Raw genomic sequence first — 21,623 nt, 5'->3', positions numbered from 1 at the left:
AGTAATATATCTAATTTGGTTCCAATATCAATACTTAAACAAAGGTATGACATGCAAAGTAACAATATCCTCGTACTTAATGCCATTTATGACGATTTCTTCTGTTTAGATACCTATAAAAATTTTATTTTTTTCTGAAAGACATATATTTCTACGAAAGTTTTATAGTTTAAAGGTTTTCTATCATTGTTGTAGTCAGCGGATGTAATTCTCAATCAAATTTTTATATCGACGCTTCATTTTCGCTAGCGTTAGAATAATTAGAGATACGGATAGTTAAGATATGTGATTCTCTCAGAGGCCGACTTGATTACTATACATATAAAAATAGAAAAACATGAAAGACATACATCGACTATCATGAACTACTGTCTTTAATTTTTTCCTTTATGTATAACAATTTTCGATTTATTAGGAAACGTTTATTGATTTAATATTCTTAATAAATATCTATACAAAATGTGAGTTTTATTACGTAAGTTTAGCATTACTTGTTTTATTAGATAAATACTTTATAAAAATATTTTTCCTTGTCCTGCATTGTATTAGTACATACGTTTCTTAGGTGCTTTTCCATATACTATTAATTTTTACAGCTTTTTAATCATTACGAAATGTGTTTTATTTCACAAATATCATCTTCTTGCTTAATTTAAAATATTCGACTCATAAATTACATAATAAGATTAGTGATACAACATAAATAATTTATAACAAACGTTGAAATATCTGTGCTAGTATATATTTCAATTTTAAGCTAAATTATTGTCGACCTCGAAAAGTAACTTTGACGAAACACAAGAATGTTCGTAACCTCGTTCTTTGACATCATGTTTTATACGCAATTTTGGCAAATGTTTTAAAACGAGACACATTGTAGGTGTATTCTATTTGTACTGACCTACCTTATATTACATTTATGTTGGAATTAGACGCGATTTTTCGTTGCAATTAATTACGGTTGTATGTTTTCACAATTAATATATTCTTAATACTATAAGGGATATACTATTTAACCGCACTCTTTCTTACCTCGAGAAATCATCGAGAACTGAAACTGGACACGTGTTTGTTACTAAAATAAATATCAAGCGTAACAACAACTGGCAAAGTCATTAGATCTAGCGGTTTATTGCCAAACGAAGTATACAGGGTGTTGAAAAAGAGGTTCAGATTTTTAAGGACAGAGAGTGGAAGTCCTGCTAGTCTTTTAGATATAATTTTTATTACAAAATGTGTCTCTGAATTATATTTCAAAAGAAGTGAAGTCGATAATATAGAAATCAATCTTATTGCACGCCAAGTCGGTCATGCAGACATCTGTAAAGGGCCACCGTTCGGTGCTTCTACAGTCTTCTATCGCCATCTGCACGCGGTTTAAGAAACCACGTTGTTCGATCGATAAAGCGAGAAATCGTACGTCTCTTTTTTTCATCGCTCCTCTCGAGCGCAGGGTTAAGTTAGGTTAGTCTAGCAGACGACGGGACGGTACGGACAGCGCGTAACTGGCGTCGCTCGCGGGCGCTCGGTCTCGAGCGTTTGAATCGGGCCGGATTGGTTGGGCATACGCGTCGTGGTTCTCGCGCGAGGTGCTCCGAGGTGCGTGAACGTCGCGATTCGTCGTGCGGTCGGGCAGGCAGCGTAGCGGCGAGCAGAGAGCAACGCGCTATCACGATGATTGATCCCGAGGCGTTCCTGGACCTGGCCAACCAGGTCATCAAGCTGAAAATGTACCCGTATTTCGACATCGCGCACTCGGTGATGTGCGCGCTCCACGTCAAGGAGGACCTGGGACCCGGTGAGCTATGCGCCGACTCGCGCACGGCCGCGTTTCTAAATTTGTAGCGCTCCATCGGCGGCGCCGTCCCCCGCTGGAGCGCAGCCTCCCCGCGATCTCGCTAATCTCGCCATTCCTGCGACGCCGGACGGCGGCCACGTCCCACGCTCCGCGAAGCTTTATATTTACGGACGCGGTTCCTCGCCCCTCTCCTCCCTCCTCCCCTTCCTTCCTCTCTTTATCTTGCATTCTTGCTCGCTTTGCCGAATATTTATTGCGTCGACGCGAGGCGCAGCCGGTGAGAAATTCTCCGCGAAATTGTTCTTCGTCCTAATTGCCGGGGAAAAAGTTTCAAGTAACACATTAGTTCCGTGTCGAGACGGAATTGACGGTGCTACACACTGTATATACATTTCACCGAACGCTTCAAACAGATAAAAATGACAATAATTTATCCGGACAAATCACGGACTGATGAACGACGAAAGACTAGTAAATGATGGAGAGCCTGTACTCCCCGGTTTCGCGAAACGGCAAACGGCGATTGTTCATGTTATTACGTAATGTTGATAACAGGAACTAAGGAGATAATTGTCCGTTCGTTTCTCCAAGTTGTGGAGGACTGACAATGAGTCGTTCTGGCGCGCAAGATTCGATTGCTCTCGAACGTCTCGCACAATTAATTCGCCGGGATCAAATTTTCCGCGCCAATGAAAATTCTCTCTCTTATGTAACGTCATCTCGCGAATCTTACGTTCTGTTTGACCGCAATCGCCGTTTCCTACCTAATCGAGGAGTTATTTCAGTATCGACGGAGTGACAATTGGCGAAAGTTGCTGAAGCTGCTCTGTAACGAGTAAAAATTAAAGAGAATAAACGAAACTCTGTCGCTCATAGGAAAGCTGTCATTTTCATTAAGTAGTGCTAGAGAAATGTACAGTTGTGAATTTCTAAAAATAAATATTTAAGAAAATTCAATGTAAAGGAAGGTCCTCTATTATGAGATAGAATTCTAATATGAGATAGTAACTTTTTAACGTTCAAACTCAATCACAAGTCCTTGTTCGCAACAATTACACGATTTAATAATCAATTTTCTGAACAGATTTCGCTCCAAGGGCAATAAATTTATGCTGGAACCAACAGACGATGCCTGTTAATTTTACAAAAACCTCGCTATCTCATATTAGGAGCCTGTCTCATAATAGGGGACTTTCCTATGCATTTAGCTTCATGTTCGATTTTTGTCTCTTCCAATCGGGTTTTGCAAACTAATTGTTCCATGATGTTTAGATGTAGAATATTTTACATAACCTTCTGGAAAAGTTTATATCATATTTTTTTAGAAAATAATAAAAAAAACCTAACGATCTTATTAAATGCCTAAGACAAGAAGCTGCAAAATGGGCATGTATCCTTGGTGGCTCCAAATGTCAAAGAACTGCTACTTCTGAATTGCGGCGTCAATTGAGTAATTTGTTCACATACTTTGTTATATAACTTTGCTGATGCACACAATATCTGATGTAATAAAATCGACGAAACTACCAAATCATAAAAGACAACTTTATATTCAACTAATAAGAATATTCTTAAATGCCGCCGGCAGTAATTAACAACGTCAGTGTTTTCTTGACCGTATCTGGGCATTTTTAATAATACAGAATATTTTCGCAATAAATTTTCTGTATCGTTAAAAATGCCGGATACGGTCAAGAAAACACTGACGTTTATATTTAATTTTACATACGTATATGCAGTGTTGTGCATAGATGATTTTAAAATTAGCTAGATAAAGATAAGATAAAGATGATTTCGTTTTGAATATATCTAGATAAAATATAATATTATATGATGATTCATCTAGATAATTTTCAGATAATATTAAGACTTCATGTAAACGCAGTAGAAAAAATTATAAAAAAATTATAGAAAAATATAAATTATAAAGGGGGATATAGAATATATTCAGGTTAAGTTATATGACACACACATAAATGCATGGTCTACAACGCCATCCATATTTAAATAGTGTAACTGGTAAGTATTTTTATGTGGCCCTAAACCAAATTATCTGTACGTTATCTTAGATAATTTAGTAAAGATAACACTTTCTTTCATCTAAGATGCAGATATAGATAATACTTATTTTTATTATCTATATAAAGATAAGATAACGCTAAAATTTTATCTAGATAATCATCTATATAATTTTATTTAGATAACAGCAAACACTGCATATATGTATATATATATTGGACTGATTGCATGACTCAGCAGATATCTACATGCAAGTTCGAAAGACCCCCCCTGATGGAAAAATTTTGCTAAAAATGTAATGAAATTGATGAAAAGTGAAATGAAAGTTATTGGAAACTTGTTGAAATCATTTCAAAATAAATCATAAGTTTCGTTATGAAATTCAATGAAATACTGTGAAATTAGATGAAAGTTAATTAATATTACTAAAAATTAGTGAAAAATTTTAGAAATGTTGTATATTATGAAATTTGCAGAATTTCACTGAAAATAAATTTTTTAATGAGAAATTGCTGAAATGATAATGAAATTGGGTCAATTGCAAGAGATTTTCAACCAAATTTCAGCAAATTTCATTACGTTTTCAGCAAAATTTTTCCATCAGGGCCTCCATAGGTGTGCATTTCTATTTGAGCTATTGAGCTAGAGAATTACTTCAAAGATCTAGTGTCTGCACTTTTCGATCCGATCTCGAGAAACGTGTAATAGAATACAATTGCCACTTATTCCGTAAAAGCGAGCGAGTTGGCTATGCATTTCTCGGATTGAAGACTCGGATGAAAATCTGGCATCGTGGACACAAGATTAAAACGGGCAGCACAAACTTTTGCATAAGTACGTAAGCAAATTGATGGATTCATTTTGTTATGCAGTCGCTTGTGGACCAATCAATTTCCTTATGCATACACTTAAGCGTTTGTGCAAAAGTCTGTGCTGCCTCGTTGAAGGAACAATTGCGGTTATCAAGGTAGTTACTTCGTAAAATCATTTATGTGAGAATTGTTTCAAATTTTTACATTAATACGCAAAATAAGACTAATTAAATTAAAACTGACCGTCTCGAAGTTCTAAAAAAACAATGTTAAAGTTTGCTTATACGAGGGGGAAACCGCTGACCAAAATCTTGTACACCAATGCCTACTAATGCCCGGTGGGTATTACTTTATCTTATTATCTTCTGTTATCTTATTTATCTTGTTTCATCTTATTTTTCCTTATTTGATCTTATTTGATCTTATTTTATCTTTATAATGCCCCAGCGAGGCCTAATGCCCAAACTAATGCCCAAAAACTATCTAGTAATGTCCAGTAATAGCTTTCCTTTTACACTCAAGTGCTACTCAGTCACTCAGTTATGTGAGTATTTTATACTCAGATACGTCTATTAAACTCACTAAAGCACACGGTCTTGATCGTGTGCAAAAACTCAGGTAAATCTGGTTGAATCACTTCTCAAGAATCAAAAAGAACATTCATTTAACTGATTGTGAGTTATGACGTCACAAGTGAGATTTATCTGAGTGTTCATGTAAAAGGAAAGCAACTAATGCCGCAAATCTGTACACCACAATGCCCCCAGCGGTTTCCCCCTTGGTTTGCTATATTACACGAAATATTACGTGTAAAACACATGAAAAATATTATTATACGTAACAATATAATTCGTTGTCATATTATCACACGTGAAATATTATTTACACATATTATTATATGTTAAAATATTAACATTTGCGTTTGCAAACGCAAATGATGGCACTTTTTTTTTAAGCTTACCGGTGAGTGAGATTCGTATGAGAAACAAATATGTTATAAAGTAAAATAGAATGAATAATTGGAAAAAAATCAAAATTAATGACCGTTCCGTTTCAACAATATAAACAGTTAAAACTGAAAAATGGGAAGAATAGTAGACATGAGTGTAGTGTAAGAGATGTGGCCACAGCGTCTCAAAGTTTAATCTTTAAAATCTACTTTATATTACTGATTTCTTCTGTCAATTAATGCTTAATTTATTTCGTTCTGTTCATTTCATTATACAAGATGACAGCTATTCAGTTTTAACAATTTTCTGATTGGTACCCTGTATCTATTTGGGGAAAGGGATCGTAGTAAATGATAATAGAATGCAATATGTAAAAGAGGGATGAGAGGAGTAACACGGATTGAGAGGTGTACCAAAACCAAAATTGATCAAGAGCTGAGTTTACTAGCTTCTGGCACAATTATCATATAATTCTATCTCAAGGCAAATGACACGAACAACCCAGCTGATCTATTTCAGTATGCGCTGTACTCGCATGTACACAGCTAGAGCCAGAAGTATTCAAAATAGAGGCTCTTTCAGAAGTAGCTTCTCTAAACTATGTTCTTTGCCAGTTTGCATTAATAGTGGATTATGTGTTTATTTAATATGTATACATTAAACGTTCCTCTTCTATTGCAAACTGCTGTTCTTATCACAAAAAATTGAATTTGATTATATTTTATAAAAAATGTACTTTTTATTAAAATAAAATTGTAGATAACTTAAGACTCAAGATAATAACAGTAAATAATGATAGGACAAATAAACACTCTTCACTTTTATAATATACGTTTTTAATTAATTTAACATGACGTCAGTATGAAAGATTCGTTTTCTCCAAGAAAACATCAAGCTAATCGTCTAAGGTGATGAAGAGTGTAGAATCGAAATTAATGATAATTTCTTTAAAACTTAAAATTTCTCTAAATATACTTGGTACAATGTATCATTGCTTTTATTGATAGCTACTCTCTGAGTTTGCATTAAATGTGTTATACTTATAAGGATTCTCTAACTGACTTATCCCCCAATCAGCGTATATCTGTACCATTTCACGTCGTAATAAAATCTTGTGTCTGTTACACACAGCTTAAAAATGTTTTCTGAAAAGTACATTTTACAAATGAACTCTACACTTTATAAAGAAACTCTACTAGTGTAGATGTAATTTTAAATAATGCTCTGTTTAATTTTTATTTATTTAAAATATACGTTATCATAAATTGTAATACAAATTGTCATAAAATTAATTATACATATAGTTAAATTTTCGGAACATAATATGTGATAATTATAATATTTATACATATATATATTATTCAGGTGCACAAGCATTTTCCCGCAAACATCCTTTATCATGTTGGCTGTCTACAATGTTGGTCGTTTTTGCAAGCGGTATGCTGTGCAATGGATTATTAGGAGAACCAATTCTTGCACCTTTGAAAGATACCTCACAGGTTCAAGTTGCGACTATCGTTTGGTCAGTAATATCTACGTAATTTGTTGTGTGCTTTGTAACTCGTAAAATTATTTTTCTGTGATTATGTCAACTTTACGAAAATTATTCAGGAAATGTTTACAGAATCTTTTTAATTAGAGAATCAATAATATCTTTTAAAAAATTTAATTGCTCGTATCATTAAAAGAAAATCTTTCTAAATATTTCAGGTATTTAATATTTTACACACCGTTCGACATCGGTTATAGGGTAGCCAAATTTTTCCCAATAAAAATAACATGTGCTGTCATGAAAGAAGTTTATAGGCAAGTAAATATCGTACTTGTCAGTCTTTAAGGTGTCCACTTTTAATTCCATTACATGTTTATGAAAACTGTGTACTTGCATATAAAGGAGAATGTAAAAATAATGTAAAACAATGTGCATAAATTATTTTCTGTTTTTTATAGGTGTAAAAAGGTATACGATGGAGTGACTCACGCAGGGAAACTTTATCCAAATGCATATCTTATTATGATATTGATTGGAACGCTTAAAGGTTGGTCATAAAACATGGAATATACAATAGGTACAGATGGAGTGTAGATATTGCATTATCTTCACAACTAAAATACGTAAACGTACACTGCAATATAAATCAATGTATTTAACTGTTAATAGGATTTGTAATTATGACATTTGTACAGGTAATGGAGCTGGATTTGTAAAATTATTTGAACGTCTTATACGTGGCGCATGGACACCGACCGCGATGGAATTTATGCAACCTAGTTTGTATGTAAAAAAATCATAATATTTACATGAACAAATACTTGGATTATAAATATTAAAATAACTTTTTACAGTCCCACGAAAGTGTCCATGGTTGCATCAATTATCTTTGTGCTCGATAAGAAGACTGATCTCATTTCTGCACCTCATGCTCTTGTATACTTTACCATTGTCATCTTCTTCTGCTACTTCAAAGTAATGTCTATATCCTGAAATGTCTCACTAAATCTATATGTATATTTGACATAAAATCATATTAACAATGATACAATTATTTAGGTAGCGTCAATTATGCTTGGCATTCACGATCCATTCGTACCATTGGAAAATTTGTTCTGCACCTTATTCCTGGGAGGAATTTGGGACTCGCTGGCTAGATTGTTCGGTCGCGGTCAGTCCAAAGATGAGAAAGCAGACGCAAAGAAAACAAATTAAAAAATTGTAAACACTTCGAATACTTTAATTTGCAAATATGTCAAAATATATCAATAATCTTACCTATATTTCTTCTTCCAGAAAACATATTTATAATATCATTACGCTATAGCATTGATGTCATCAAGCTAGCATTGATTACTTAATAAATAATGAAGTAAAACTTCTTTAAAAATCTAGTCTGATGATAAGAGTTTTACATGACTCTTAATAAATCACAAAATGTTGGAGAGAAGTACAATAATTATATATATATGCGTGTGTGCGCGCGTGCACACATACTTTAAGAGTGAAATTTATTGAATTTTCAGAAAGTGTCTTATAAAAATATCAGCAGTATTATTTCAACTAATATAAAACAACAGTTATACATCATTCTTATCATTAAGAACTGTCAAGCGGATGAAACAATTTCGTAGATACATCTGTATAAAACCTTGCCCTCGTTTATCAATTAAAAATACGTATTTATTCGTGTGGATTATTTATCCCTAAATCTGAATTGTTATCGTTAAACGCGATAAGATACACAGATTTATTCGAGTAGCAAACGCAGAAGTATGTCTTTTTACCAATTTTGACGTAGATCTTGATAATGGCTCATTGTGACATTTGTTTTTAAGTTGCACAAAGTGCAATTTTTACTATTACGTGTAAATACACGTTAGAATGTATTTGTTCTATTTACTCATTGTACATTATTTGTATCCACATATCGAAGAATGAATACACTCAGGAGAAATAATTGATAATCGATTAGTGTCATTGGCAAATTACTATATTACTGATTTGTAAATCCTATAAAACACACATGTAAAAACAAGCACTAAAAAAATAGAAGTGTATCTCTTATACTATTTTATTAAATTTAAATATTGGTACCCCCTCCCCCCCCCTCGTATAACAGTCTGTTTTAATTCACGCCAAGAGATATGTATTCTTTACAATTAGGAACCCATGTTCTAATTGCGAAAATATTCACATTTTCATGTAATAAAATGGGATTGGAATAAAAAATCGTAGTTTATTTGGAGACCTTGACAAAGAATTAATTGTCGATCTACAGGATTTATTTCTATATGTTTCACGTTTATTGGTCATATTGCATGCATTAAAAAAGTAGCTATATATTGTATGATTGTGACATTCTATGCAATTCAGTTCTTTTCCTTGTATACTTGCGCGATCTCGCATACAATGGGATTCTGGAGACATATTGATTCGACGATAATTCAAGCTTTGGAGTATTTGCCGTGGTCCAGTCGTGATCGCGCGGCAATGAACTCCTGCATCTTTTCTTGTATCTACAAGTTCCGTTTGATAACAAAAACGTACGGTAGTCTATATAATTCACTTCTTTCTCACGTACGTGAGACATTACAGGGTGCGATAGCTCGTAATATTTTTTAACCGAGTACTTCTGATACATATTTTTTGACCACTTGTCGACGTTCGCCCACCGTAGAATATGGGCGTCGCGCACGCACGTCTCCTTATCCAATTTTAGAATACCTTCGCTATTATTGGACTTGGTTACGCGAATCAACATAGGCTCGTGATGTTGAGTGGCTACGTTTATCTTTTCTCCAAAACTGCGATCAGTTACAATTCCTGTGTCTTGTAATTGCTTCGGGGTATATTGAGTTCCCGCTTCACGAAGCGATATCTGCGGCACCGACACATTCAAGCCGATATCATGATTCTCTGTGCGTGCAGGAACAGCTTTATCCTTGACGAAGAGTTCTTCCATCATCTCTACGTGTGCAGTGCCATTCTCCGAAAGATTGTGATTGCTGACTTTCGATATGGAGGGACCATACAGTACTTCTATGTCTTTCGAGTTTGCAAAAGCTGCAGATTGTTCTACAACATCTTCCTCTTGAGCTTGAATCAAATTTAAAGCGGAGTTTTGCTTCGAAGGGCATTTACTTTTCGATTTAAATCTAGAGTAAAACTTATTTAACAACTGTCTCTTCGAACAATCCACGAGCATACATATTTTTAAAATTTCGTCTGCACATTCTTTTATTTTACTCAAAACGACAAATGTATGCATTGCATCCTCTTTCCTCACGCAGCTTTTTTGCACTGGAAAAGACAAAATTGGGAAAAACTTGAAAATACTTCTTTTTACTGTACACATTAATTGTACTATTTATAAAATGTTCAAAAGTACCGACCATTCTCACTGTTTAATTCACGAATACATTTCATTAACTCCAAAAGGGTTTCCGTTTTTTCTAAACACGGTAAACAACTTATACTTTCTAATTCAACAGCAGAACTAGCGGCAAAATGTCTATTTTCATTGGCAAATTTGGATGAAATTTGCTCACAAACAGTCATCCCGGAGGCTGCGTAAAAGATATGTTATAACATATACGCAGTTTACTTGTAAGATCATAAAATAAACGAAATCTATATTGCAAAGAATTATAGTTACGCTTACAATTAGAATTTACATAATCTCTCCTCGATAGAAGCGACGTAATGGAAGAAACTTTTGCTTGCATTACTGTTTCCAAGCATCGAAGTAAAGCCTGTGTCACCGCAGAACTCTGTTTAATAATTTCCATTGTGTCACGAAAGCAGGTTTCTCTAATGCAAACTTCATTTTCAAGGCGTTCCTTACCATCTAATGCTTCCAAACTCTCCACTTCTAAAGGAACATTAGAAAGTAGATTAACAATGTTGCTTACGCACAAATAGTTTTCTTTACAATTAGGCACATCTCGTTACTCATAGTTTAGTAAGATCAACAGTTTAATAAGTGAAGTTTAACGTGACATCTTTTGGCATAGAGCCTTCTACGCTCTTTAATTTTACACCAATCATATTTCGCATGCCATTACCAGGGCACTTCACTGTATTCGCGTCCATTTGCTTTGCTTCTCGCGTGGAGGAACATTTTTTAGGAGCTTGGCAATTACTCAGGTTCGCACAGATTGTATTCCGAGTCGTTTTATCTCCCTTTTGCGTGGTATTTACTGCTACTTGCTTCAACTCTTCCTGAGATGTTAAAGGCTTACTTTGGCCCCTTCTATAATACTTTCGTTCAACATCTGTCTCCAGTTTTGACATGCAAACTGTGTTTTGTATTCCTTTGTCCTCATGTTGCTCGACAGTTCCTAGTTGTTTTGTTGATAATTGTGTTTCTCTTTTACAGGATTTTGGTTTGGACATAACAATTGGTTCCGGTATCATCGCTTGATTTATGTAATTGCGAGTGCTTTGCGGATAATAAGTTTGAGTTGTTAACACGTCTGCAGGATAGCGGGTATAACTTGGTAAACCGCTGCGAAAGCCTGGACATGGGATTATATTATATTTTCCTTGTATAGTATCTATTTCTCTAGCTGTTCGGTATTGATGTTCCTTGTATCCTTCGTAAAGTTTATCGGCGAAATCGGAATATTCTGGACAAGGGGCTGCGATAGCTAACGGTTTTATTTGTTCATAAGCTTTTCCAGCAGTTGAACCCAATTTGTCAGGTCTTATATCTTTCCAGCCACAGGATGGACACTGATGGAGTAATTGCGCATCATTCTGCCCTTTGCTTTTATGATCTAATATATCAAGATTTCCTGGCATATACAGCGTTTGGGTGCGACAAATAAATTCGATGTTTAATAACAGCAAATTTAAAACAGAAACGATTATTTCTTAAACACTTTTTTACCTGTTTCTGCAAATTTGGTGTTTTTTCTTGGTTTTGTCTTATGTTGCCTCGTTCCTTGAACGCAAGGAAAATTAGATCTACTGTTATGTCTGTCATACGATGTTGTGACGCAATCTTTTGAAGGAGATATTATTTGCACCGATTCGCTTCTGTTCTATCCATAATAATGTAAATAGTAATTTAACTATGCGAGCACAATTTGTAAGAGTTTTTGAATATCGACGTACGACTCTTTCAAAATAATCCATTTACCTGTAACTTGTCCTCATCGTCAATCACCTTTGCTAACATTCCAGCCACTAGGGAAAACCAAGCGAAAGGAGATTTGTATGGTTTGCTCGATTGAAATCCCTTGATAACTTTTATTTGTTCCTGCCCATATCTAACAATAAGATGAGAAAAACACTTTTCAAACTTAATCTGGATGAATAAAAATCAGTAAATCTTCGTATAAAAATTAATGAAGATTTCTATCGTTTACTTTTTTCTTATCACTTTGATCTGTTCTAAACAATCGGACATATTCAATTCGGGTATGTTAAGTTCTTTAATGATGTTCTTCAATGCTTCATTTTTGGCCAAACAATCATAGTATTTTACACAATGTAGATTCCAAAGACACTGGTGCTTTCGATATGCATTTAAAAAGGTGAGAGTTAAATTTTCGTTCCACTTAAAGGACATAATTATTTAATTCGTTAACAGCGCGGAATTAAGATTTGCATATTCTACGGATAAAAAACTTGCGCAATTTTGCATGACAACCACATGAAGGAAACTGCAATTATTTATGTAATCTTAAGTGAATACATCTGCTTATTTCAACATTCGATGTAACGAGAGTTTTCTACTGTTTGAAAGTAGTAAGTGATCAGCAAAAGATTATATACATTGTATAATTTATAACTGTTTACTTAAGTATTCTTTTACAGAATATATTTGTACCATACATTAATATAATAAAATTAGACACTACCACCCTGTCACGGCTCTGAGTCCTTTAAATTCTTTAAAACATTAATAAAGTGTTGCAGAAAAGATCATATTATTTGCATCTTATCGCTTATTTATTGTTTTGCTTTTTAGCTGTATATAAATCACTCTTACATATAAATCCAACTTTAAATAATAATTTAAATTGAGAATATCGCTTGTAACCACGTTAGCGCTTCATCGCCAGTTTTTCTCCCTGTTGTCTAATAATTGTAACAAAATCCGTAATCCTTGCTTCCTTTGACTTTAGTAAGTAATAAACATTCCTTCAATGTTAGCCCGCAGCTACAAGTCTCGTCTTTACACATTACTGTACAGTCGTTACAATCGCAACAGCAGATTGAGCTGCTATTCTGATCCGTGAATTTACATTCTAAGACTTTTAATCGTGCTTTTGTTATCAACTTTTGAATTTCCTTTTCCAATTCCCCAGCAGTCTCTAAAATCAAGCTGTGCTAGTTCAACGATGACAGATATTTCCTGTTATAAATAGACACACTGCACTTACGAATATCAATAGTTCGTAATTGGAACGCTACGCTTTTCCCAAATATGTCGAAGTTATCTTCAATCCTTTTTCTGTCGTGCACTTCCGCAAGAATGCCATCTGTACATGTGGAATGATCCTGTTATAAAAGAGTTTACAATTTTTTCAATACTTCTTCTTGAAAAATCGACAATATAAATTATTCGCTTATTTAGTTCATATAAACCTTTTTTCCTTCATTGTCACCTGCGACAGATTTTCGCTCCTATTAAAATTATAACATTGTAATAATACAGCATTATCGAAAATATCCGTATACTTAATACTTATTGATCTCTCGTATTTGTTTCTAACATGAAGCAAATCCGTTTGCGTTTCGTGTTCTGCGATAATACCATTACTCGTTTCCGTCGCTGCATCAATCATTTGGATCGTTTCGGAAGGGACGAGAGCGTCTTGCAATTTCGGATCAGAAGGAACAGTATCTCTGCACTTGAAAAATATTGTTGTAATTTTACCTCGTGATTCCTCACAGACTTGGACAAAATAAATATATAAGTAACAAATGACCTCAATCTTAAGCACAACTCGATCTCTTGGAGTTCACACGTTCCACAAGTATTGTACGAACAAATGTGTTTGCCCTCTGCTTTCTCGAAAGATGAACGCAAAAATTTGTCTTGAATACTGCCAGCATTTTGATAATTGCTGTCTTGCTGCAAACACGTTCGTGTATTAGCATAGCATAAAAGTAATATAAAAACGTAATTTACAATGATAATTTTAAAAGATAACGATATTTATCAACCAATGAGAATGTTTTTAAAAGTCGCCAGCAGTAATTATCAGCGCGCAGTTCTAAAAAAGTTGAAATATACGCGTAAACAACAGCTTTATACTGTTATTGCGACTAATATTACCATATGCCTCGGTGGTCGAATTGGTCGAGACGCCCGCCTAGAGAGAAGGGAGGTCCAGGTTCAAACCCTGGCTGAGGTAATATTTTTCGCAATAAATTTTCTGTATTATTAAAATTGCCAGATATATACAGTCAATAAAAATCACTGATGTTAATAATATTTATCCTTTTATAATTACTACTACTTTATCACACAAGTATAAATTAACACAATCAAATCTGTATTAATTTCTCGTATACGAATTCTGTTACACATCATACCTTTTCGATATCATTATAACGAGATATTGGCATGTGCGGAAAGAAGAGTATGTGCATCGTTTTAAACCACATCGCTTTTGGCGCGTACAATTTTTCGCAAGAAATAGCTGCAGCAATTTTTGACAATTCGTAACAATATTCTTTTTTCACACTTTCAATTCTCTTAATGCAATCACATATTCTTAACCCAGGAATATTCATGGAGTCCCTCATCTCCTTGTACGCCTCGTAACGCAACGATTTGCTAGTGAACTCAGAATGAAATGGGTTCCACAAACATTGATATTGGCCATAAAGTGCTATTAATTTCTCAGTATCCTCTTCGGTCCATACATTTGGCATATTAAAAAGTATTTTATGATAAGCCAATAAGGTTATTTAACCTTCTCAATCAATGCTATTAAGATAAAAAAAGATACTTAAATACAAGTTTACACGCAGGATTTGCACTTGGTTGATATTTTTCGAAATCTGTGCATGACTGCCAAAGAAAGTATATATTATGTTACGATACGCTTATTCATTGTACTACTCGATTATAAATATACAGAAATTTAGAAAGAGGACGTGAATAAAAAGATGAATGATACACCACATCATTAAGTCTGGTTTTCATAGCTGTACTATACTATAGAGTTGAAATAAAAGTATAACTTTTTAAAATTTGGGGAAAGTGAGGAAAAAGTTCTAGCACAGTCCAGAACAGTAATGAAAAATAAACCCAATTAAAAAATTAATAAAAGATTTGGAAGGGAAATCGGGTGTTAATCATCTCATTTACCAAGTTTTTAAATATATCTTCATACTTATTTCTTTTTCTTCTATCACACATTTTTAGCAGTATAAATATAAATTGTACATTTGTTTTGTAAAGTTTATTATCTTATGTTAATATATCCTTCGCTGTTATCAAGTATGCAACTACTAATTTATAACAATGCTTCAAATATTCAATTCCATTTTATTGCTACAATTTGCGCTTTCTGTATTGTAGTAAGAATTCTCTTAGGTTTCAGCGAATATTGGTCGTTTTATTAAACTTGCAAATACGGGCGGATTTATAGTTACAAGTATTGTTTTTGATTTAGTAATGATTTTTTTAAAAATAGTAAGTACTATGATCGTTATATTATTATATATGTTTAAATCTAAAGTAACATATATATCTGATACTACGTACTTTGATTGTAATCGTGTAACAAGTTTATCATAATTTATATATGATAATAATCGATTATTTCATAAAAGCAATTAATTACATGATCTCTTTCGTGGACTAAGAGAACCGATACCTGATAAAATAACTAAAAGAATTAATACACAAGATTGTTGTGTAACAGACATTACTAATCAATTGATAACCGAGTTACGTAATTAAATAGTAGGTTTAGTTTTCTTATTTTGCCCTTGACAAAAATATCTTATCTTCTGGACAGATTAGCTCGATTATCAACGGTACACCATGTTATTTATAAATTATATACAGTTATTATTTTTGTATATAACAATATATATCCTTCACTCGTGATTATTGTTAATCAATATTATTGTATCTTACTGTGCTGAAATCTACATTACGCGCGTTATATCTATCCTTCAGACATTGTTCTTAAGAAGCTGTTTCAATTGTCGAAGATAATTGCGGTAGCTGCTGTGGGACGAAATTTACAACCTCATGATACACAAGTTCTACAAGTGAACATATGTATTAGCTACAATGTAACGATGCTTTGGATTAAAATTGGTAAAGATACATTACCTTTCCATTTCTCCACTGGAAGATCCATATCCTCGAAGCTCTGATCATACGGTAGAGAAACAGGTTCATCAGTCGGATCTGCATATTGTGCAAGGTATGGATGTGCTAACGCCTGTTCCGCAGTAATCCTTTTCTCCGCATCCAATTCCAACATCAGTTCCAATAAATCAATAGCTACACAAAAATTCAATATAATTCCATATGCATTTTACATCAATATAAGTGTTACTTTTTTCTTTCTATTCACCTAAAGGATTAGCTCCACGAAATACTTCTTTGAAATTTTTTTTCTTCAACGGTGGTAAGCTCTGAATATAATTTCTAGCCTGTAACAATAATTCAATTGTCGTAGAAAAATTGTCTCATTATTTATATAAATTAAATTATATTCCGTACGTATATACTATATTGTATTTCCTCTATACGTTCTATATCTTTCTCTTTATATGTATAGAAGTTTCAAAGAAACATTTTTATGATATGACGAAAGTACAAGCTTTATAATCGGCAGCATTATAAACAAAATATAAACATAACCATTATAAATAAATTAGATATAAACTATTATAGATATTAAATCAAGATATTGGGCCAAACCATAAGTAGTTTTAGGAATATTTATGAAATAAATAAGAAGTTTGATATTTTAATTTTAATCTAAAATACATATTTTCTATTATCTACATCTTTGTCGCACCTTAAATTTTTAATTCCCTGGCGATAAAAGTTGTCTCGTTAAACTGAAAAATAATCAAGCTCTTTTATATCATAATATTTATGGAATAGCCCAATATTTGAAAGCTATCTTTTAAAAATAAAAATACACATTTACATTTCTTTTATATTTATGTAATAACATTTTGAACCTTAACATAAAGTTTAGCAAATATATATTGATTTAAAAAAACAAATTTACCTCTTGGCTAGTAATTTTGCTTAATGTTTCTTCTGTGGGTGTACCACAGAGTACTAACACTCGTGTTAGATGATCAATGTCTGTTTATGGTTAAGGTATGTTTGAAAAAGCAGTATTAATTAAAAAGTAGTTTTTATTAATGCTAAATACACAAAACCATTCCCACAACTGGTAAGTGATCGCGTCTAAAGCAAGCTGCATATTTGTTATAAAGCAGCGTGAATTAGAGCTTTAAATAAATATCAAATGTGAAAAAGATTTAACTCTAAACAGGATACTTTAATTAATATGCTTTATTTGCGTACATCAAATTGTACGTAAAATTAAAATCTCTTTCTGTCAAAACATACGTTATACAATTTGTCTTGAAATATATATTGCTTGAATTTTTTCTCAATGTACCACTTTTAGTTTTTAACACTATTGTTATCCATAAGTAGAATTTATCAAATTAGATTATTTGGTGCTAAAATCTTACATTAAATATTGCATTAATATGTCAAACCCAAGAATTTGCCAAGATGTAATATTCATTTTTATATATTCTACCATATTAACTAACGAAAAAAAAAGAAAAGACCAAGTACAGTTCACATTTCATGTAAAATGTCTAAAACGTGCATTTCATGCTACTATGATAAAGTAACTACAATAAAATAATTAAAACAACTTACCGACTCTGACGATATCTTTTTCATAAACTCGTCTCGTGGAGTACCCAAAATTTCCATAATTAAATTCAATTGGTGAATATCTGCTCTTGCTAAGGCTCCACTATATTTTTCTTCAAAGGCACTAAATATCCCCTTTGTTACAGATCTATTTTTTAAAAGTTACACTACGTTACACATTCTAAATCATTAATACTTTTACGTCTACAGTCAATTGTATCTTATTCATGCGGAATTTGCAGATAGCTTTTAGATCGATAGTGAAATATGTAAGCAGATGGCTGTCTAAAAGCATGTTAGCGGAATATATTGTATGTAATGTTAGATTTAAAAGTTTAACGCAACTATGGGATATCAGTTATGATAGACCCTTAGCAAAAAGCATGTTTATTAAAGGACATTGCAACTGGATGAAACAAACAGAAATATTTATCAAAACTAATCAATGAGCTTGTGTTAAGAACGTAAAATATATATTTATCGTGTGAGAAAAAAAATTAACGTGGAGAAATACTGGAGATTAAAGTAGCACGACAAAAACTCGTCAACAATGACAAAGGATACGATCTGTTCCAGGGAATAATGTTCTCCCAGTTAATAGTTCCGCCATGATGCACCCCACTGACCAAATATCAACTAAAATGTACAACAGTATTACAGCATTAGGTGATAAGATTCCTGTATCTCATAAAATAAGAAGCAGATAAGATATCTCTCGTTCCACTAATTATCTCTCTCCGCGTAATCGCTGACCTGTTTGATTGTAATGCATCCAATTAAGCATAATTTCGGGCGCCCTGTACCACCTGGTGGCAACGTAACCGGTCATCTCGTTCTCCGTCGGCCTGGCCAGGCCAAAGTCCAGTATCTTCAGCTCGCAATCCTCGTTAACCGCTATGTTGGACGGCTTTAAGTCCTGTCAATCAGGTCTGTGAGAAATCGCCTCGACACTTTTCACAATTTACGTAAACATACAGCGCACACTCTCGTACCCTGTGTATAATTCCCGCAGAATGGATGTACTTCAAACCACGGAGGATCTGATAGACGAGAAATTGCACATGGTCGTCGGAAAGCTTTTGCGTTCTGACAATGTTATTCAGGTCGGCGCCCATCAGATGTGTGACTAGGTATCTGCGTAAATAAAAGACGCGATTAATACGGTGGGAACCAAACGAGACTCAGGTGCTAAACGCGGTACCCACACTTGTTGAAAATCTTCCAAAGAGGAAGACGGATGAAATACGTCCAGCAGTCCTATTACCTGCAAGAGAACGTGTTTTTAAGATCGACCGCAGGTGCAAAGTGATTTGGTGCCTTTATTTACCCACATTTTCATGATTCATATGCTTTAACATACGCAGCTCCCTATACGTGCGCTTTGCGTGCACAGCTGACTGAAACGGCCTGGCTAGCTTCTTGATCGCCACCTTCTGTCCGGTGGTCGTATCCACCGCGGAACTGAAAGCATAAAATATATTTTCGTTTGCTGACAACACGATTCCAGTCGCACTTATCCTCGTTGGCACGATCTGAAGTACTACACTAGAATATGCGCTTGATTGCAAACTTTAATATCTCTGTGAATCGTCAACTATATCTTGCGTTAAGTTATGAGAGAAATAAATAGCTTGTGCAGCGAGAAATGTCACTGACACTTCATACAATTTAGTCTTTTCCTCTTTCTCCTTTCAAACTCATCAACACGCAGCCAATACATTTCGAATACAGCAAAAACAAACGTCGAGCCACGATCCGTGACACGAGATTTCGCGCTATTCGCGTCTCTCGATCGTATCGAGTTGACAAACGTCGTGCGTCGTTCCAAATTTATTCTATTTTCGTAAAAATACGGGACGCGTGCGCAAAACTCTCTCGGGGGAATTAACGCGAGCCCGGAACAAATGTATTCGGGCTCTTCTCCGCGAGGCGGAGAACAGTCGCCGCTCTAACGCCGAAAACGTAAATGTCAAGGTTGCGATCGGTTCACGGTCGCAGCAGCGTGGGACGTCGTTCTACTTGCTCCAGCAATTTCCCAGCCGGCTGTCACTCGGCGGCTCGTCCCCCGTGCGACGCGGAGACACGTTCCGGAGCAACATTTTTATGAACGGAATCGTGAAATTGATACCTGGAGCATTGAATGACGAAAAGTATAAAAGATCAAGTTATAAGACGTCCAACAAACCGCGCGTTGCGATGCAAGACGCCGGCGGATCTCTCGGCGAGATCGCTTTTTTGCGACTTGGTAGCCTCTTGGCAAAGTCCCTGCCGTGCGTACGTACACACATACGTCGCCAAGGTTCTCCGCCACGGCGGTGCGTACGCGAGTGCGGGCGTGTGTGTGTGCGTGCACGCGCTACGAAGCATCGCGCGGCGACCGTGCCAACGTCGTGACAGCTTCGTCGTCGGCTTACCAGACTTGGCCGTAGGCGCCCGAGCCCACGGGAGTGAGCAACTGGTACCGCTCCGGCACCTCCCATTCCGTCCTGTTGATCTCGATCTTGTGAAACTGCGGCATGCCTTGTCCGCGTAACGCTCGGCCCCGGCGGAGGATTACGGCGACGGCCGTGACACGCAACGTCCTTTCGCTCTCGCGAGTTCACCCGCGACTCCGAGCTCTATCGCGCGCGATACCACATCTCCAGGTCGACCGACAGCCGCTAACAGCCGCTACGCTAATTCATCGCGGTACGGACGGACGCTACAGACAGGCGCGGTGCCGAGCTACTCGCGATACACTCACGAGACACGAGAGGCTAACGTCAACGGGCGCGCATCCCGATACCCGATACTCTCCCGATCGATCCGGCTGTGCGACGTGCGATCGCGCGGTCTAGTGACGTTTCTCGATACTCGATATATTTATCGATTGTTCGATACACGTTGCACGTTCGAGTTATCGAGTAGGGGAAAAGCGTGATTTTTAAAAATGTCATGAGACAAATAAGCTATAAACTATTTCGAAGATAAAATCTTGAGTTTATATCCTGGAATCTTGAATGTGTTCTTCAACATCATTCTTTCGTTCGTCAACATCATTTTTTCGTTCATCAACATCTTTCTTTCGTTCTTCAACACCGCTTTCTCATTCTTCAACATTATTATTTCGTTCTTCAACATCATTCTTCCGCTTTTCTTTTCTTGTTCTTCAACATCTTTCTTGCGTTCTCCAACATCTTTTTTCAATCTTCAACATCACTTTCTTGTTCTCCAACATCATTCTTTCGTTCTTCTTGTTTTGTTCTTCAACATCTTTCTCGTCCTCCAACATCAAAATTCGATTCTTCAACACCAAAATTTGATTTTTCTACATCAAAATTTGATTCTTCAACATCAAAATCTGGTTCAACATCAAAATTGGATTCTTCAATATCAAAATTTGATTCTTCAACATTAAAATTTGATCCTGTAACACCACATTTTGATTCCTCAGCATTAAAATTTGATTCTTCAACATCAAAATATGATTCTTCAACATCATATTTTGATTCTTCAACGTCTTGTCTTATCTTCCCAGATAGCACAAAGATGAACATAAGTTCATAGAGAATTCATTTTAAAGAAAACTTACAGAATTAGAAAAATGAATATCTGAAGAATTCTTGAAGAATTAGTCTCAATCAGTTCGTCTTGAAGTATTCTTCTGAAGTTC

At 34.9% G+C, this 21,623-nt stretch overlaps 5 protein-coding genes across 8 annotated transcripts in view; 1 reads left to right on the top strand and 4 right to left on the bottom strand.

Annotated features, from left to right (window-relative positions):
• The first annotated feature begins 1,462 nt into the window (after positions 1 to 1,462).
• Positions 1,463 to 9,293, top strand: LOC105557811 (trimeric intracellular cation channel type B). The gene is made up of 8 exons (XM_012005172.1): positions 1,463 to 1,798; positions 6,945 to 7,101; positions 7,290 to 7,385; positions 7,530 to 7,618; positions 7,767 to 7,854; positions 7,926 to 8,046; positions 8,131 to 8,292; positions 8,368 to 9,293. The coding sequence occupies exons 1-7, from the start codon at positions 1,675 to 1,677 to the stop codon at positions 8,284 to 8,286; spliced, it is 831 nt and encodes a 276-aa protein (XP_011860562.1). The 5' UTR covers positions 1,463 to 1,674; the 3' UTR covers positions 8,287 to 8,292; positions 8,368 to 9,293.
• LOC105557812 lies at positions 8,978 to 14,404 on the bottom strand. 2 transcript variants are annotated; one of them, XM_012005174.1, is made up of 7 exons: positions 13,841 to 14,404; positions 13,672 to 13,710; positions 12,447 to 13,584; positions 11,139 to 12,347; positions 10,736 to 10,945; positions 10,467 to 10,640; positions 8,978 to 10,374 (listed from the first exon to the last, which is right to left on the bottom strand). In XM_012005174.1, exons 4-7 carry the CDS (start codon positions 11,875 to 11,877, stop codon positions 9,410 to 9,412), a joined length of 2,088 nt encoding a protein of 695 aa, XP_011860564.1. In that variant the 5' UTR covers positions 11,878 to 12,347; positions 12,447 to 13,584; positions 13,672 to 13,710; positions 13,841 to 14,404; the 3' UTR covers positions 8,978 to 9,409. The 2 variants fall into 2 exon arrangements, with proteins under 2 accessions (XP_011860564.1, XP_011860563.1); XM_012005173.1 differs by having other exon boundaries at positions 13,467 to 14,404.
• A 62-nt stretch (positions 14,405 to 14,466) lies between these two features.
• On the bottom strand, positions 14,467 to 15,481 carry LOC105557810. Its single transcript, XM_012005171.1, has one exon. The coding sequence runs from the start codon at positions 14,965 to 14,967 to the stop codon at positions 14,620 to 14,622; it is 348 nt and encodes a 115-aa protein (XP_011860561.1). The 5' UTR covers positions 14,968 to 15,481; the 3' UTR covers positions 14,467 to 14,619.
• A 154-nt stretch (positions 15,482 to 15,635) lies between these two features.
• LOC105557809 (mitogen-activated protein kinase 14B-like) lies at positions 15,636 to 20,718 on the bottom strand. Of its 3 annotated transcripts, none has more exons than XM_012005169.1 (10): positions 20,386 to 20,718; positions 19,303 to 19,432; positions 19,177 to 19,235; positions 18,964 to 19,105; positions 18,725 to 18,887; positions 18,536 to 18,607; positions 17,301 to 17,380; positions 16,632 to 16,710; positions 16,385 to 16,558; positions 15,636 to 16,314 (listed from the first exon to the last, which is right to left on the bottom strand). In XM_012005169.1, exons 1-10 carry the CDS (start codon positions 20,487 to 20,489, stop codon positions 16,235 to 16,237), a joined length of 1,083 nt encoding a protein of 360 aa, XP_011860559.1. In that variant the 5' UTR covers positions 20,490 to 20,718; the 3' UTR covers positions 15,636 to 16,234. The 3 variants fall into 3 exon arrangements, with proteins under 3 accessions (XP_011860559.1, XP_011860560.1, XP_011860558.1); XM_012005170.1 differs by lacking the exon at positions 17,301 to 17,380 and adding an exon at positions 17,975 to 18,054 and having other exon boundaries at positions 15,636 to 16,276; positions 20,386 to 20,715; XM_012005168.1 differs by lacking the exon at positions 17,301 to 17,380 and adding an exon at positions 17,975 to 18,054 and having other exon boundaries at positions 20,386 to 20,711.
• A 154-nt stretch (positions 20,719 to 20,872) lies between these two features.
• LOC105557808 overlaps positions 20,873 to 21,623 on the bottom strand; it is a 1,957-nt gene continuing 1,206 nt past the window's right edge. Inside the window, exon 2 of the mRNA XM_012005167.1 lies at positions 20,873 to 21,377. Within this exon, the coding sequence (XP_011860557.1) occupies positions 21,217 to 21,377 (161 nt within the window). The 3' untranslated portion in view covers positions 20,873 to 21,216. The remainder of the gene's footprint in view (positions 21,378 to 21,623) is intronic.

The sequence above is a fragment of the Vollenhovia emeryi genome, unplaced genomic scaffold, assembly GCF_000949405.1.
Source record: "Vollenhovia emeryi isolate VEMERY1.0 unplaced genomic scaffold, V.emery_V1.0 DF939415.1, whole genome shotgun sequence".
Lineage (NCBI taxonomy): Eukaryota > Metazoa > Arthropoda > Insecta > Hymenoptera > Formicidae > Vollenhovia > Vollenhovia emeryi.
Note: the sequence above shows the minus strand (reverse complement) of the source record. Positions and strands in the feature narration are given on the sequence as shown.